Source organism: Pelmatolapia mariae, linkage group LG8 (assembly GCF_036321145.2).
Source record: "Pelmatolapia mariae isolate MD_Pm_ZW linkage group LG8, Pm_UMD_F_2, whole genome shotgun sequence".
Classification (NCBI taxonomy): Eukaryota; Metazoa; Chordata; class Actinopteri; order Cichliformes; family Cichlidae; genus Pelmatolapia; species Pelmatolapia mariae.
Window position 1 is genome coordinate 13,093,268 of NC_086234.1, and position 17,226 is coordinate 13,110,493.

General features: G+C 42.5%; 1 protein-coding gene across 3 annotated transcripts in view; it reads right to left on the bottom strand.

Annotated features, from left to right (window-relative positions):
- Positions 1–17,226, bottom strand: part of LOC134633832 (adenosine kinase-like) — a 138,576-nt gene that overhangs the window by 61,522 nt on the left and 59,828 nt on the right. For all 3 annotated transcript variants that reach the window (XM_063482920.1, XM_063482919.1, XM_063482918.1), the window contains one exon: positions 14,913–15,021. In XM_063482920.1, the coding sequence (XP_063338990.1) occupies positions 14,913–15,021 (109 nt within the window). The remainder of the gene's footprint in view (positions 1–14,912; positions 15,022–17,226) is intronic.

The window sequence follows — 17,226 nt, forward strand, 5'->3', positions numbered from 1 at the left end:
GTCTTCAAAGAAAACGATAATTTTCAACGGGGCTTTCTGAACTGAGAAGATAAGCCAGGGAACGGGGGAGGACAAAATAAAAATGATGCTTGCCTCAGAGAGGAAAAATAGCTTCCTGATATAGTCCTAGCTCCCTCTTTAAAGCTGACACCTAGAACATACAGTTTATCAATTATACATGAAGCCAGAATCCATCTTCTGTTGGCAGCTTGTTTGGATCCGGCCCGAGCCCTCTGAGTGGTGAAATGTGTCTGGGAGCCCCCATCCCTCCTGTCGCCTTTTTCCACTTGCAGCCTGTCCTTAAATCAATCCCTTTTTAGGCCTGAATTTATTTTTCCTGTAACAAATCTGTCTTGGCAAATGATGTCACATAAGCGGGGAGAATGACAGCCTGATGTCTATGTGGGGAACATCAACCTTGCTCCAGCAGCCTCCTCCCAAGGTGAGTAATCATGCTGAGGAGCGGTGCAGAGTGTGGATGCCAGCCAGAGTCCAAACAAACCCAGAGTCTGTTGCTCAAGATAAACAAACCAATTAGGGGGAAGGCATGTTATTCCTCAGTTGGTGGGATATTTGCTAGATGGAAAATAATCAATGCATTCTTATTTCCACGGGGTGAAGCTGAAAAAGTCCTGAGCAGAATAAAATCTAGGCTGAGAGGCAGAGTAAAATTATTCATTAGAAAAAATAAATAAATAAATAAATAATGGGACTAAACTAGCTACTAGTCATGTAATTAATCCATACAGGCTCAGTGGAGAGAGGAGAGCACAGAGGGGAAGATTCATCAGAGCTTTTTTGCCCCCTTGCTCCCAGGGATACATGCCCTTCTTGTGTGGATGAGTCAGCTTACATCTTCTGACAACTGTGAGCCAAGGGCTTTGTCAAAAGGAACCACAGTTATTGTTTTGATTGGTCCCCCCTTGTTATGTTGGGAGCGCAAAATGCTTTCAAATGTGATTGCGCCACAGCATCTGAAAATAAAGCACGCACATATAGAACATCAAAAAAAGGACATGTCTGCTTTTTATTTACTGAGGACAATCATTTGGCACTTTGGCGCTCTCTCTGGCCTCTCCCCGACACTGGAGCGAGCAGCACTATCGGTAATTGCGGGGAGCGGCCTCGATGGCCGGCCAAAAGCATTAGACAACTGGGCTCACGGTGCATGACATTCAAGCTGGCTAGTAACGACGGACACGCTAATCAAAGCGTCTCTGGCCTCCCCGCGACAGTGTGACTGGAGGACTTTTGCCCAGTTGGGGTGATGTGCAGCTGCTCTGGCTGCCTTTCCGCACTTCCCCCCGCAGGGCCTGGGCACCAGGCTAACCACTGGCACAAGACTTTAGATGCTGGAGAAACAAGAAAAAAAATGGCGGAGGCTAACAATAAAACACATGAAAAATAAATCACAGCCAGCTTGTTAGCATGGCAGGGAGAGGAGCAAAGAGGAAAAGAGGAAAAAAGAGAGAGATGGGGACAGAGAGAGGAAGTCGGGGGAAAAAAAAAGAAGAAAAGAACTGGGTTAAGAGATTTAATGTGCTGCTGAAAATCTGACACTTGCCAGAGGTCCAAATGTTCCACCAGAGCAACGGCAGCCCTGCCGGCTAAGTCTCTTTAAAGCCTCCAAAGCTGCTTACAATATACACTTGAGAAACAATAGATAAGGTCAGAGTAGTAGCCTATGTCTGAGTGGGACCATGTATGAAAAATCAACACTTTCACACTGCGTGTGCTGACCCCAGGCATGCTGACGGCAACCCAGGGAAAAAAGACGTTTGTATTAATTCTGAAGCAATTAAGTGACTGATTACACAAGTACACTTTTTTTTTTCCAATTTCAGAAAGTAAAAACAGGGCGATGACAAAATCGGAACGATTTGAGGAAAGTATTGAATTGCAGTTTTGCCTTTACGGTTTGATTTTGAATTAGTTCTGACTTTCTGTACCTTCCTACCTGAAAGACTAATAAAAACAGATCACGTCAAAGTAACTCAAGGGATACTTTTTGACATTTACTTGATACCATCTTGTTGCTTCGGCAGTAAGCTTAGCTTAAAGGGTCCTAAAGTCCTAAAGTAAAGAATTCCCACTAACAGATTGTGTAAAGTTGACTAATTAGTACATTCCATGTTGTTTGATTAATCCTTATGAAGACAGAAAAGATAAACCGCTTGAGAAAAAGCACTTACATTTTGGGAGTTTTGCTTATGTACAACTAAAAGCAGAGACTCAAAGAAATCACTGCTACATATTATTACTTTAAAAAAAAAATTAGGTTGACTTCACAATGCAGCAGATATTGGACTGAGATCAGCCACTAACTTAGGAAAGAATCTTACCATTAAAAAAATTCAAGAATGCATCATCAACACATGAATGAATCATTTACTTTCAGGCCTGATTTATGAACTAATATTTCAGATGAGACAGCAACTACTAAAAGCAGCTTACAACTCTAATTTCACTGTACGTCACATTACACTGCAACAAAAAAACGAGCACAACAGTGGCCAACTCCATCTGCCACATTCTTTTGAAGCGCTCTATATGGGTTAATTATTTACCAAGTTACATTCTCAAGGATTCAGACCATTAGACAGTCAAAATAAAACGACTGCTAGCCAATGCTTGTTACTTATAACTAATAATTAGAGAATATAATTTACCTTTTCTCATGATAACTCGGTAAAAATATTACTACAGCCTCCTCGGTGGTTGCCCAGTGATTGCACTGAATTTTGTGGCTGTCAGAGACGAATACACCATCTGCTTCCTAGAGGTTGACCATGCAACACCCTCAACCCTGGGATACCTGTGCAATCGCTTTGGACTGGCTGCAATCACTGTCAAACAGACTGGAGAAGATCTGCAAATAACTGCTGCCTAATTTATAAGCAGAGACAGATTACCGACAAGTTGCAATCAATCTCAAACAGTCTGCGCTGATGGCCAACTCATCTGTGATCCATCTCTTTGCAGTTGGACTCTCAACTCAACTGGTAGCCAGCTGGTTGTATTAAGTTCCCATGTCCTTTTGCATTTAAATCACTGAGGAATTTATGTATTGCTGTTTTAGGATTCTGGACTCTCTAGCTGCTTTTTGAAGGTCTCCATCGAGTCAGCTTGGAAAGATCGGTCCCCTCGAGTTCTGAAACGAGTAGGGGGACCACTAAAAGGTTTCGATTCGATGACCTCAGGTTATGAGAAGAGGTATGTATACGAATCAAATCAGCAATATAGGGAGGGGCCTGTCCCTGTAATGCTCTAAAGGTTAAAACTAAAATTTTTAAATGGAACCTAAATCTGACTGGTAGCCAGTGTAGCAACTTTAAAACAGTCATATGAGCTACCTTTTTTTAACGGGTCAGTAGTCCTGCTGCAGAATTTTGAACAACCTGTAGACGAGCTAGCCCTTACTTGTTTAGATAAGTAAACAGACTATTACAGTGGTTGAGTCTTGTAGAGATAAAAGCATGGATTATCATCTCAAGGTCATTTGTTGACACGATAGATATAAGTTTTGAAATGAAAAAAAAAAAGCATGTTCTTACTATTTGATTTAAATTTCCCTCTAAAGAAAAAGCTTCATCAAAAATAACACCTAGATTTCTAAGGTTATGCTTCTGTGAGGAACCTAAATCACCCACTTGCTGTTTAATATCAGACATTGCACTGTCCGGTACAATAATCAAAGTTTCAGTTTTGTCTGGGTTTAGCTGTAAGCAATTGTTGTTCAACCATTGTTTAATGTTTAATGTTTGATTAAGTCAATCAGAGCGAAGAATTATGAACTTCAGAAGGCTTAAATGAGTAGTATAGCTGAATATCATCAGCAAAAAGATGATAAGATACATCAGGAAGCTGCCGCATTATCTGGTCTAAAGGAAAAATGTATATTAAAAACAGAATAGGTCCCAGCATGGAGCCCTGAGGAACTCCACACAGCAGCTCTGTGGATTCAGACATGATCTGGTTTGCAGACACACTAAAATTTTATTGTATTGTAAGGTAAAGACCCTGCAGTAATAGAGCGAAAACCCCAACAATCAGATGAGCCCCCATGGGCAAGCACTTTGCGAAAGTAGAAATGAAGAATTCCCTTTTCACAGGAAGAAACCTCTGGCAGTGGCAGCCTGAAGGAAGGATTGAAGGTAAGGGGAGGGAGACAGGACAATTACATCCCACACAGAATTAATGTGTCTGAAATAATAAAAAACCTTTAGGATTACAATGTCAGTAAATTCATTATAAAATACTGAACATTAGCCTCAAAAGTCATTATTGTCATTTTAATTCACTGTGTATCCAGGATAAAATGACAGAACAAAGCTGTGCCCTAGCTTATTGTAGATCATAAACAAATTACAGCATAAAAGGAAAAATGAAACCTTGCAGAAGGAAACAATTCTCAGAGAACAGTGTCTCACATCTGCTGTACAGAGATGCACATCTGTGGTGATTCTTTGTAGGCCTCTTTCAGAAACTGTCACAGTGACCTCAGTGCTACAGATGGTTTGTGGCGAGGAGAAGATTCCAGCAATATTTACTCAGTCAAGGCTTTATTCTCCAGCGTGATAATGTAACACCGTCTGACACTTAACTCTACTCACTATCTTTGCCCAGGAGACATGCTATCCTAAAGCGTCTGCGGTTCCATCATGTGAATCTTAATCAGATACTTAGCCAGTAGAGCAGGTTTTTACTCTCCCTGGTGAGAGTATCAACACATGGCCATCAGGCACAATTCACAGCCGCAAAGTGGCTATTTATTTTCTGCTCAGCATTACTTGACAAATAATTACTCAGTCTATTCAATTAAGCCGTGGAACTCACACAAATGGCCACAACATCCCAGTGTAGCACTGAAACATTATTCCACGTTTTACAACTCGGTCTCATGAATAAAAAGGCACACACATGGCAGGTGCTTTGATGCCTAGGGAGCGAGGGGACAAGGTGATGGCAAGCAGAAATATCATTAAGTCCGAACTATTTCATCCACAGGAAAACAGCCTTGTTGCCGGTGGAGCAGATGCGCAGAGTAATCTGGGATGAAAGGACACGGTGTTTTCCCGACTGCAGAAGAAAAACTGTTTTTACAAGGTGACGTGTGTGTAGAAGGAGAGAGTCGGCATGCTGCACTATGGACCGCATCCTGGGAGCTTACCACAGGTGCAAAACAATAGATTTTTAACTGCGTTTATTATTTTTTATTATTAATTTACAGATCCAACTGAGTCACAAATAGCAGACTGATGGTTTCTGTGCAATCAGTGCATCAGTGAAGGGGTATCAATCAATCAATCAATCAATCTTTATTTATAAAGCACTTTTCATACAAACTGTAGCACAAAGTGCTTTACATGGTTAAAAGCAGCCCACCCCACCCCACCCTCCCACTCATTCCCCGCACTGTCATTAACAGAAGCGGTCATGATACACACATTCCCCCCCCCCACACACACACACACACACATACACACACACACACCTAAAGAGTAAAATTGGGCTGGGTACGCATTAGCCAAGTGAGGAAACACTATCACAGGGAGCTGTCTGCACCGGGAGCCGGTCACAGACCGCAGCCTCCAGGCTGGGCACACAGCAGGAGGGAGGCAAAGAAGCCCCCCAGCCAGGCTCAGAGGACCCACAGAGCCCCAGCAGCCACGGTCGATCACAGCCCCGGTGCAGAGAGCCCCCTCCGAGGAAACACTGGAGATATGACCTAATAAGAATATAAACAGGATAAAAAGATAAAATAAATAAGAGTGCGATATAATATAAATATAAGTATAAACAGAGTAAGAAGATAAAAAATGAATAAGAATACAATCAATAGGTATTAGGTAAAACTAAATGAATAATATAAATAGAATAACAGGATAGAATAAATAAGCATTAAATAAAAAAGCGTTAGTTAAAAGCTAAATTAAAAAGGTGGGTCTTGAGCCTGTTTTTAAAAACATGAACGTTCTCTGCGGCCCTGAGCTCCTCCGGCAGGCTGTTCCACAGTCGAGGACCATACCACTGAAAAGCTGCCTCTCCGTGAGTATGTGTCCTGACTTTAGGGACAATCAAAAGGCCAGTACCAGAGGACCTCAGGGTCCGCGAGGGTTCGTATGGTAAAAGCAGATCTGAAAGATAATAAGGCCCAAGACCATTAAGACATTTAAAAACCAATAAGGTATTTAATGTGAGTTTCTTGTTTGTTTGTGACCTTACCACCTCTCTTTTTTACTTTTTTACTTCAATTAGCTTTATTTTGACCTCAGCGGCGGAGCGAAGAAGTTAGCACGACAGTAAATGACAGCTAAAGACAATGCAACTGTCACAATGAGATTAAATGAATAAAGTTTTTAACAAAATAAATATATAACATGACAAAAAATGACATTTTTCTTTGTTCTATTGGTATGTTTTAATCTAAGAATAAATATAAATGCAACAAACGTATTTGTATTTATGTATTGATTATATTTTGTTTTTTGAAGCAATGCTTGGGTAAAGCTAACTGAATAGCACTGCCTACTATTTTAACAATAGCATCAAACTAATATTCCGCATCGACGGAATTCTTAGTCAAGGTTCCTGCAACTATACAGGAATGAAAAAAATCCTGTTAAACTTCACACAGAAATCTGTGCACAATAATAAATACATAAAGATCAATACAGAACCCACTGCGTACGATGAGAACTTCCTCTCCGTAATAAACAAGGTGAAATCTTGACATCTTGCAAACCTTCAGCACAACAACACATTTCCTTTACACATCGTAAGAGCAACTGACCCCCTGATGGACCCACTCCAGTTTGCTTACCGTGCACGCAGAGGTGTAGATGATCCAAAAATCTTCATCTTGGACTCCATCCACAAACATCTGGAGCTCCCTGACTCCTCCACCAGACTTCTGTTTGCTGATTTCTCACCAGCGTTCAACACTCTGCAGCCTCATATCCTGGCCACTAAACTTTCCTCCCGATTTCACCTGGATGATCAGCTAATCCTGTGGATATTGGACTTTTTGACCAACAGGACTCAGAAAGTTCGGGTCAACAACTTTCTCTCTGGTCTCCACCTCCACTGGCTCCCCCCAGGGCTGTGTGCTCTCACCCCTGCTCTTCATCCTCTACACCGATGACTGCAGGTCCACACAGCCCAACTGTCAACTGGTGAAATATGCTGACGACACAGTTCTCCCGTCACTGCTGTCAGGCCCCTCACAACACCACGGGCCCGCTCTTCAGGAGTTTGTAGAGTGGTGTGACAGCTCCGAACTTGAATTGAACGTGAGCAAATCCAAAGAGATGGTGGTGACCTTCTCCAGTAGGCAGAGGGATCTTGCTGCTTCAGTCACCACCACCATCCGTGGGAACCCAGTGGAGGTAGTTGAGGAGTACAAATACCTGGGAACCATCTTTGACAACCTCCTGAAATTATCTGCCAACACTGAGGAGATTCTCAGGAGGTGCCACCAACGGCTATACCTCCTTAGGAAACTCAACTCCTTTGGAGTCAGCACACCCATCATGATGACTTTTTACTATGCCTTCCTGGAAAGCATCATGACCTTCTCCATCACCTGCTGGTTCCACTCCCTCAACCTTCAGAACAGGAACACACTGCATCAGTGTGCTCTAAAATCATTGGCCTGCCTGTCAGAACTCAGGCACAGGTTTTCAGCGAACAGGCCCTTAGACAGGCAGCCAAAATCATCAGCGACCCCTCTCACATTCTTCACCCCGCATTTCAATGGCTCCCCTCTGGGCGACGCCTCCGCTGCATTTCCTGCAGGACTGAGAGGAGGAGAACCACCTTTGTCCCCAAAGCCACCCTGCTTTTTAACTCCAGCCAATAAGACCATTTCCCACACCCATAAACATAAACTACACTCTTTTTATACTGCCGACACTTTACTCACTTACAGTTTTTTATTCACCTTTCAGTCACTTTAATTTCAAAACTGTGTAATTTGTGTATATACTGTATATTCTGTGTATTTATTATCTCACTCTTATTGCCTGTTTAGCTTATCTTCAACGTCATGCTGCTCTGTTGTATGTTAATTGCCCCTTGGGGATAAATAAAGTCTTTCTGATTCTGATTCTGAAAGATTACACTGTAAATATAGAATAAACGGGCAAACAGAACAATCACTAGTGAGATTAAAGTACATTATCTCGTTTTTTTCATTTCAGGCGATAACGATATATATCACGATATAAGCCAAATAACTATATTTGTAAGATTTAAATGTGCCATTGCTCACAAGTAAAATGTGAAATAATCTGCAGCTTGTTTTCATTTAAATATTTATTTCCCATAATAAGTTCAACAGGGTAGATGTACTTAAGGAACATGAGACTTCAGTTTCAGATAAATAAAGGCAAATATTGCAAACTACACAAAAGGCAGCTGCTAAAGCGTTTAAGTTTCAAAATAGAACAAACAAAACAGACTACTAAATTGTCAATTCCACTTAGAAACAAAATATTAATTCTAAAAATAAATCTTAGTTTGTTTTACAGAAGAACAGACAAAATTGACTAACTTTTGTCAATATCAAATAAACTGAGAACTAAAAGGAAATTCTCAATCTCTCCTTGTTGTATAGCTTAGCTTTTCAAACAGTTTTAACAGTGACTTTAGTCTGACAAAAGCCGAATGACGAATTAGCGCTTTCAGTCAGAGATTGAGCATGCACCGGTTTATTGTATTTCCACTTGCTTTCGGCACAATTTACAGTGCGCGCTACTCTGTTTTTGTCAGACTTGAAATAGCCGAAATACCTTCACACTACGGAACTTCTATGGCCCTTCCGTTCGACAATCTCTCCGGCATTGGAACCATCATTGGTTTTTTCTTCGGTAACCTTCGCTCACGCTCTCGGTTGATTTTTCTCTAGTCGGCAAACTCATTTCCTTCATTACCCGGGCAGCCCAGCTGCAAAAACAAATACACATGTGCGCCTTGGCACTTGTGCTGTACGTAACAAGTCACGTGACGTGACGCTGCGGCTGTGATTGGTTCGGCTCTGCTCACTTAATTTGGATTGGCTGTTCTTTTCTTTTTTTTTTAAGAGGACAAGAGAGATGAGGCCTATCGCAATAGTTAAATTTTTCTATCGAGCAAAAGTTATTTCGCAATACATATCGTTATCGTTCTATCGCCCAGCTCTACCTAGTAATCGGATATTGTTTACAGAGGTTAAGTAAGAAAGCTGTTGCACACCACAGCAATCGCCATCTGCTGGGCTCTAGATAGAATAAAGGTTTTTATTGGCTTCATATTTCTGAATTTGGCTTACATCCACCTGCAAGGTCAACTTAATGATTTATTGGAGAGAAATTGACAAAAAGCCTCAAAACTCAAAGCTATGAGTTATACAAGTGTATATGTGTATTGTCAACATATGCAAAATGCCATATGATTTAAAATATTATGTCCCATTTGACCTCTGACCTCCCCTTCAAGATCAATAGATTGATCCGAAGTGATAATAAAGCTATTTAGCGCTACTTAAATGATAATGAGCTTTCAGACTGATGAGAACATGGTGGCATGTACATTACTGTAACAGGTTATAACTTTTTAAATACATAATAGTTTCAATACACAAGCAATGTTCCTGAATAAGTTTTGTTTTTTCATTTCTTTAACAAAACAAACTTGTAATGAAAAACTTTTTCACCTGATATTTATTATTAAAAAAGTAAACAAAAAAAATGAAAGCTACACATGTACTAGAGCCACATAAATAAAAAATATAATATTAAAACAGCTTTCAGCAAGGCAAATAACTTTATAAGTTTTCACTGCACTAAAAACTTACAAGTCCAATAAAAACAAACAAACAAACAAAACAAAATAAATATATTAAATATATCATACTGCTAGAAAGTGAGCTACCTTGTCAGATGTTTGCACATCTGTCAGAGGTTACTGAACTTTCATTTTTGTATCTATTAAACGCACACAATGCATAAAATGAGACCAAATACTAGCAGCCATGGAGTGAATGCTGCATTTATTAATTCCCTTGAAGGAATTTTGAAGAGAAACTTTACAGTGGATAGATCTCACATTCAGAATTCAGACTCCATTTTTAATATAATGCAGTAGTCTATGTTGGTACACATTATTTATGTTCTAACCATAAACACTGTAAATCAAAACGAATACACGAGGGCTCCAAGTCCAAGAGAACTTTTACTTTTAATGCACTACTGCTATTTTTACTTAACCAAAACATCTAAAAACTGTCTGCCAACTCTGACACGACAAGACCGAATCGAGTCTTAAGGATAATTGTAAACAACCTAAATAAATCCCACAGTGCAGTAAAAGCCACAGTGTCTCAGCAGCCAGTGTCTCTGCCCTCTTCACCCTAATTTGCCACACTCCGCCCACTCAGGCCTGCAGCGCTGTGGAGCTGGCTGATCCTCCAGCCGGGCCGGGCCAGCCCATACGTCCCACTGGCGCAGGACACCCCGCCAGGAGCCAATCACCAAGCCTGCGCTCCTGACAGCTCATTACCACTCAATTAGGCAGGTGCACCTCCATGCACAGTCTTCTGACAAATACAGCCCTCCCAGATGCATGTTTAACATTCAAGAGAATTATATAGTGACAGCAAACAGTAAACGCCTCACCCTTATCACTTGATTGCCTCAAGATTGAAATCCTATAATTGGCCTAGGCCAGCGGGAGAAAAAAATAAATAAGCCAATAAATATGATGCAGTCGACTTGTAATTGAACAATTATGAATTCATATTCATAAGATGTTTGCTGGCAATTACAAAATGCCATCTGATTAGGCGCAATTTGAAATGACATTGTTCCACGCTAAAGACACTGTGGTGTCAGCCTAATAAAGAGGAGACACATCATAGCAGTAGCTCGGCCACCGACATGACCTCCAGAGATGAGAGACATGCTGACACAGTGGCTTGGCTGGTGACAGACGGGATTTGGCACCCATTGCTCTTTGTCCCCCCTTCAAAACCTACCGCTTACGCTCGCGTGCACCGAAAAAATATCAGCGCCGAGGGTTGACTTTCACAAAATTTAACACCAGTGGGCACAGATTGTACACATAACAAAACACAAGCAAGGCAAAAATTAAAAAAAAAATCTCGATCCCTTGAGAACAGATTCTAATCAAGATGAAATGATTTACAAATCTATTTAATAAGGCTTGCCAGAAGTCAAACTTGGCATGTAAATGCGGTGGGGATTAAATTTCATCGGCAACCAAGACTGTAACTGATCGCCTGCAGACAAAGGGGGAGCCTGCCAGATTTTTTTCTCCCCCATCCACTTCTATTCCCTCCCTCTCCCTCTTTTTTCTTTTTTTTCCTCTCCACTGCCTGCATTTTGCCTCGTGATCCCTCCCTGGCTGTGTGGAAGGACAGGGGCAGTGCAGAGTGGTGCAGTACAGAGTGTGGAGGAAAGAGAGAGAAAAGACAGAAAAGGAGAGGCAGGAAGGAGAGAGGAGATGGAGATGGAGGAAGGGAGGAGATAAAGAATGGTGGCGAGAGGGGGAGTAAGAAGGAGAGAAGGGTAGAAAAGCAGGAGAGAGGGAGAGGGAGATCTCAAGGTCAGTGTGAGGACAGTGTGGTCCTCTGAGTTGGACAGAGACACAGCCGCAGTCACCTCTGTGCTAATCAGCCCTTCGGCTGGCTGATGAGGTGTCAGTTAGACGTGTGTGTGTGTGTGGAAAACCTTTCCCTTTGCTTTTTTGGCTGCAAAATGAAGGGGGCTGGTCGGGCGGAGTAACAATGTGTGTGTGTGTGTGTGTGTGTGTGCGTGCGTGCACCACTCTGGGGTGTAAGCAGGCTGACGTGCAGCTTGTGGTGCCAGTACTGCGCTTTTTTTCTGCTTTTGCCTTCCCTTTCTCCTTTTTTTTCCTTGCATATTATGCTACAGTGACTGAAGCTCAACTCAGCTTTCCCCTGCAGTGAGGGCAAGAATACAACTGCCAATTAATGCTATATGCGGTGTGCCAGTGTTAACAGCGTGAGGCATTATAGTTCAACTTGCTGTGCTGTTTGGAAAAAAAAAAAACTGGGAAAAAAAAGGGTGGGCTAGCCATTTTCCTTGGGCGTGGCTAACCTCTTGCAGGCTAACGTGGATTGTGCTCCCGGCGCAGGGCGCAAACGAACAGCATCCGCAGCTGTGATTAGGTTTGTGACCTAACAGCTCTGCAGCTTGTGTCTCATTGGGTGAGTTTTGCGTATGAGGCCAATTGGCAGAGGCGAGCGTCTCCTCCGTCTATCCTTGGGTTATTTCTGACCATCTGTGCCCAGTCATTAACAGGCCTTTTCACAGTCAATTGTCTTGTTCGTCTCCCCTCTTCCCCGTTTCTGTTGGTTTCACTGTGCATGACCGTGAGGTGGAGCTTCTTCTTCTTCTTTTTTGTTTTTTTCCCCCTTGAATTTAAATGGCAGAAGTTAGAAGAGGCCATTTTATTAGCCAGGGCTAAGGAGAGCTGTGGAGACGTAGGTTAATTCAAAGTGGCATCATGGAGGATGCATCAAGCAGCGGAGATCAAATTACAGGGCAAAGCCCTCGGTGATAAAAACAAGCCAGTGGTATGCTGCATAATGTGTGTGTGTGTGTGTTTAACAGCATCTGTGTGTGTGTGTGTGTGTGTGTGTGTGTGTGTGTGTGTGTGTGTGTGTGTGTGTGTGTGTGTGTGTGTGTGTGTGTTTGAGAGACTAGAGAAAAAGAGAAGGGGGACACAAGGAGGAAAAAAAAGGAGAAAGAGGAGGATGAAGAGGGGGTAAAGGGATGGGGATGGAAGGAAAGTGGGAGTAAAAAAAAAAGGAGAGGGAGAAGAGGCTAACTGGGCCAGTGTGCACATGCACACATCACCCCCTCCAATTAGAGTCACTCACCCCCCCCCCCATTCGCCCCTTCTTACAATACATCACCCTCCATTTCTGATGTTTACAGTCGTCGGGGAATGAAATAACTGCACACATCACTGCAGCAGCGACGGCATTGAAAAAAAAAGAAAGAGATCTCCTCTGCCTGAAATGCATTTAGCTATTCCTTCTTCCCCCTCATGCTTTTGTTATTGGTCTTTGTGCAATGATTTGCCTAAGGACCCAGATTTCCTAGCAACAGCCTGCCACCAAACATTTGGCAGGAGTTCAACATTCTCTCTCTTTGTGAGAAATGGCAGTGCTGCCTCCCTGCTCTGTGTCTGCCACCAGCCCTGCTGCTGCCGCCGCCGCCGCTGCCGCTGCTGATGCTGGATGAGCCAGACTGGCTGCAAGAGCCCTCTAATAATTCTGTTTTCATCCAATCACACCACATAGTAGCAGGCACCTTGAGAGCCTCTGCCAGGATTCATCAATCACCTCTTTAACACGCATGTTCAGACAAACACAGAGGCATGTGCGAGCAAACAGAATGCAAACGTACACACTCTTGTACGCGCGCGTGCACGCGCCTCTTGTGCGCTTTCCGGTAATTAAATTTACAGATTAGAGCGAACAAAGCTGCATATACCACCACAGCAGTAGTTTAATGAAAATCAACAAAGCACATTAATGCATAGCAAAGGTTGGTACAGTGAGCGGGAGAGAGGGAGAAGATGTAAAATCTGGCCATAAATTGGGTAAATACATCTGAGTGCTCTCGACAAGGTTAATGGAGAGAGGAGGCCTTAGTGAACGCTGGTCTAGACACGCCACACAGTATTAAGTGGGAATAGCTGTGGCAGTGTATCTGGCTAAGTACTTTAGAAGTGCGAATGGGACTCTAATAAAGCGAATGATCCCCCTGTTTTGACAAAGAGGCCCAGGAGGGATGCTGAACACCACGTTTTAGATTCCAAGCACTGACAAACACCCATTTGTGGCCCTTCTATCCCCCCTTCCAAATCCCACGGAAGCTTTTCCCCTGCGCGCTACGCTGTCGGATGTGGGCAAAACCCAACTGCCAATTTGCAGAGGATGTGCCATGTTTGCTAATGCGAAGCAGAGGCTAAAAATGAGACCACACAAACTCTGGAGGATGGACTGACTGATCTGCTTTCTGGCACGACCACTGAAAGATATTTTTTTCTCCCCTCTAATAAACAATTTTTCGTTTGGTATTTGTTTCTTCGACTGGGCGGCTAATTATGAAACCTCCATCATTATTGCACTGCGATGCACTCATGTTTAGAGGACTTGTGGGCAATGGGGAGGTGGGTGGGGGGAATTGGGAATTTCACTTGGGACAATATGCCAAGGAGTATGCTGATGGCTGAGCACTAATGCTGATTTATGTTGATAATGAACTGCTTAAAGACGTGGAATGCAGCGCAATTTCAGGGCTATCGTCTTGACTTGAGATCAGAGAAAATGTCGATCTGCCGGAATTAAATATAATCCCAAACAGTGAAACATGAGCATAGCAGGCCATCCCACTCCAGAAGCTGTAAGTAAAGACATTACCTCAGTGGGTGCAGCTCGAGCGTGTGTGAATATCTAAGCGCACATCTGTCCTCCTCAATCTGTGCGTGTGTTTTGTCTGTAAGGAGAAGATTGCGTGGGAGTGGGGGGTTGGGAGCTAAAACCGAATGAACTTGCATAATCAATTTTCACACTTTCACAGCACCTGTTGGCTTGTCTTCACGTTAAAAGAAATGAATGAATGCATTACATGTAGAACAATTTCACACTATGCTGCAGCTTCGCGCACAAAGACCTGGGGAAAAAAATAGGGGGAAAATGGAGCTGTATTGTCTCAATAGGTAACATAGCTCATTTCACTCGACAAAGGATGAATGGATATATTGACAATGCAGAAGGCGTGCTGAGGCATTTCCTGAATAAAGCCTCTTAACATTTTGTCCTCCTCTGGCAGTGGAGTTGGGGAACAGTCATTTTGAATGTAGAGGGTCTCACTTACCGCAATATAATAGACCTTGGCTTTCTTCACCAGCTCCCAGTTGCTGTCCAGGTCCAGGTGTTTTTCCTTTTTGTAGCAGTTTGCCGCTGCCAGGTTAGCAACAAGGGACCTGCCGAGACAGACCCCATAAATCTTCTGCCTCGCTTATCATCCATCTTAATTTTGTCTCAAAAACATCCTTAAAAAACACTCAGGCCTCAGACTTTCCTTTGTTCTTTTGTGATATATAAGGATGATAATAGTTCCTAAGAATGTCTGAGCCAAGGTGAATTAAAGTCTATCTGGATCTCTTTATTTTTCCTTTCTTTAAAAAAACTGTGCTATCTCAAAAAAAAAAAAAAATACAGCAAAGAAAGGAGATTAAATAAGCTGAGGGGTTTTCAAAGCCAAAAGAGAGACACCTTAAAATTATTCATATCATATTATCACCTGTAAAAGTTCTGCATAGATAACAAGGGTGGGAAAACAACAGAAAGAGATTACTAAATGAACACTTGAGTAGTGAGTGGTGGGAGCTGGAAAGTGAAGCAGGTGGTATTATCTTAACACAGCTCATTAGCCAGTCCTCGTGCGCTGTATCTTTATGAGCGGCCATCAAAATGAGTGCAACCATCATAGCTACTTAGGCGAAAACTGCTAGGCGACCATATGACAGGAGGGTGTTGCTACACGAAGGTCTGTTCTCACATGGCGAGAAAAAAAAAAAAAAGCTGCTCTCCGTGGTTAGTGTCAAAGAAAAGAGTAACAGTGTGCTAAGCTGATCAGCGTGTGATGATGAAGGCTACGATATGGCAGCTGAATTGGGACCGTGTTTGACCGGAGCTGCCGTAATGGACTCAAAAGGTTGCCACGAGCGTGACAGACAAAACGAGTGTCGTTAACTGAGAAAGTCCAACAGACGAGCAGAGCAAATAACCATTATGATGTGACATATTTAAGAGGAAAAGCTGAAATGCCACAGTGAGGCACTCCAGGTTAAAACGCTCATTAGGAATTTAAAGAATCTTGGGTTTAACAAAAAGGAAAGAAAAGAAAACTAGGAAATCCAGAGGAATGATTTCTAGTTTTATCAAAGTGGAATAACTGTCACGCATCGATTTCTGTTATAACTCAGTCAAACTAGAGTGAAAATAGCACGGCACCCTCCTTGTAGCATTCGGTGACCGACTTTAAGAAGCTGCGATTGAGTGTGCGACCACTTTCAATAGTACGGGTCAGCTGGAGGAAACCTGTCGCCAAACACTTGGAGAGACTTCAAGTGCTCTCACACAGATTGGTGAAGGTTTGAAAATAGTTGCCATCTGGTTTATAAGCGCATACAGTCTGTGAACAGGTTGAAATCAATCTGTCAACCAGCACCAATAAGCGCAACTCTTATGTGACGCCTGTCTTTGCATTACTGGACTCGACTCTACTGGCTGACAGCTGCTTGTTTTTTTTGTTATATTCCTACAGATGAGGACAGATTCACTGCCTTTGGTGAATCTATCAAATTCCTCTAGATCTGATGATAGTTTGGCATGGACCTTACAGAATTCCAAGACAATGCTTTATGAAGGCCAGTCGGTAACGTTTATTTTAATCTTCTGGAGGTAGTTCTTCACCGTGAGCAACGTTGTTGTGTTGGAAGACAAGGCGATGACCCAGACTCAGTTTTTCTGCTGACTGCTTGAGGTTTTCTTTTCTTCCTTCATGATTCCTTCCACCTTGACGAGATTCCCCTTTCCAGGCACACTAAGCCATCCTCACAGCATAATACTCCCACCACCATGTTTCACTGTGGGGACATTCTCTATCTCCAAACATCAGCAGCATCTCTGTGGCCAAAGAGCTCTAGTTTTGTCTCATCTGATCAAGGGACACATTTCCAGCGTGCATATTCTTGCTTTGCATTGCCGTTAGTATACTTTACTCTGGCTTAAAAGTGTTTCTGCTGCAGAAGTGGAGTTTTCCTTGCTGTTCCTTCTTGTGCAGGGTTTTAGTGATTGTTTTCTTTGAGAGTACAATTCCTGACTTCATTCCTCAAGTCATTCAATCGTGTCTCGGCAGTTTTTCTGGGGTCTTTAGACACATCTCTCACTAGCTTTCTTTCCAGAATCTTTGAAATTTCCGCTTCCTACTTCTGCCAGGCTTGTTCTGTACTGTGTGGCCTTCTTTGAAATTTCTTGATGATACTTCTCACTCCAGTTCTTGACACTTGGAAACACTACGATAACTACAGATAAAGTCTGAACTGGTTCCTTTTGTTTTTGGCATGATGTTTTCTCAAGTGACAGCTCAAACCATTGCTAAAGTTTTTATACTGTGTGTAAGC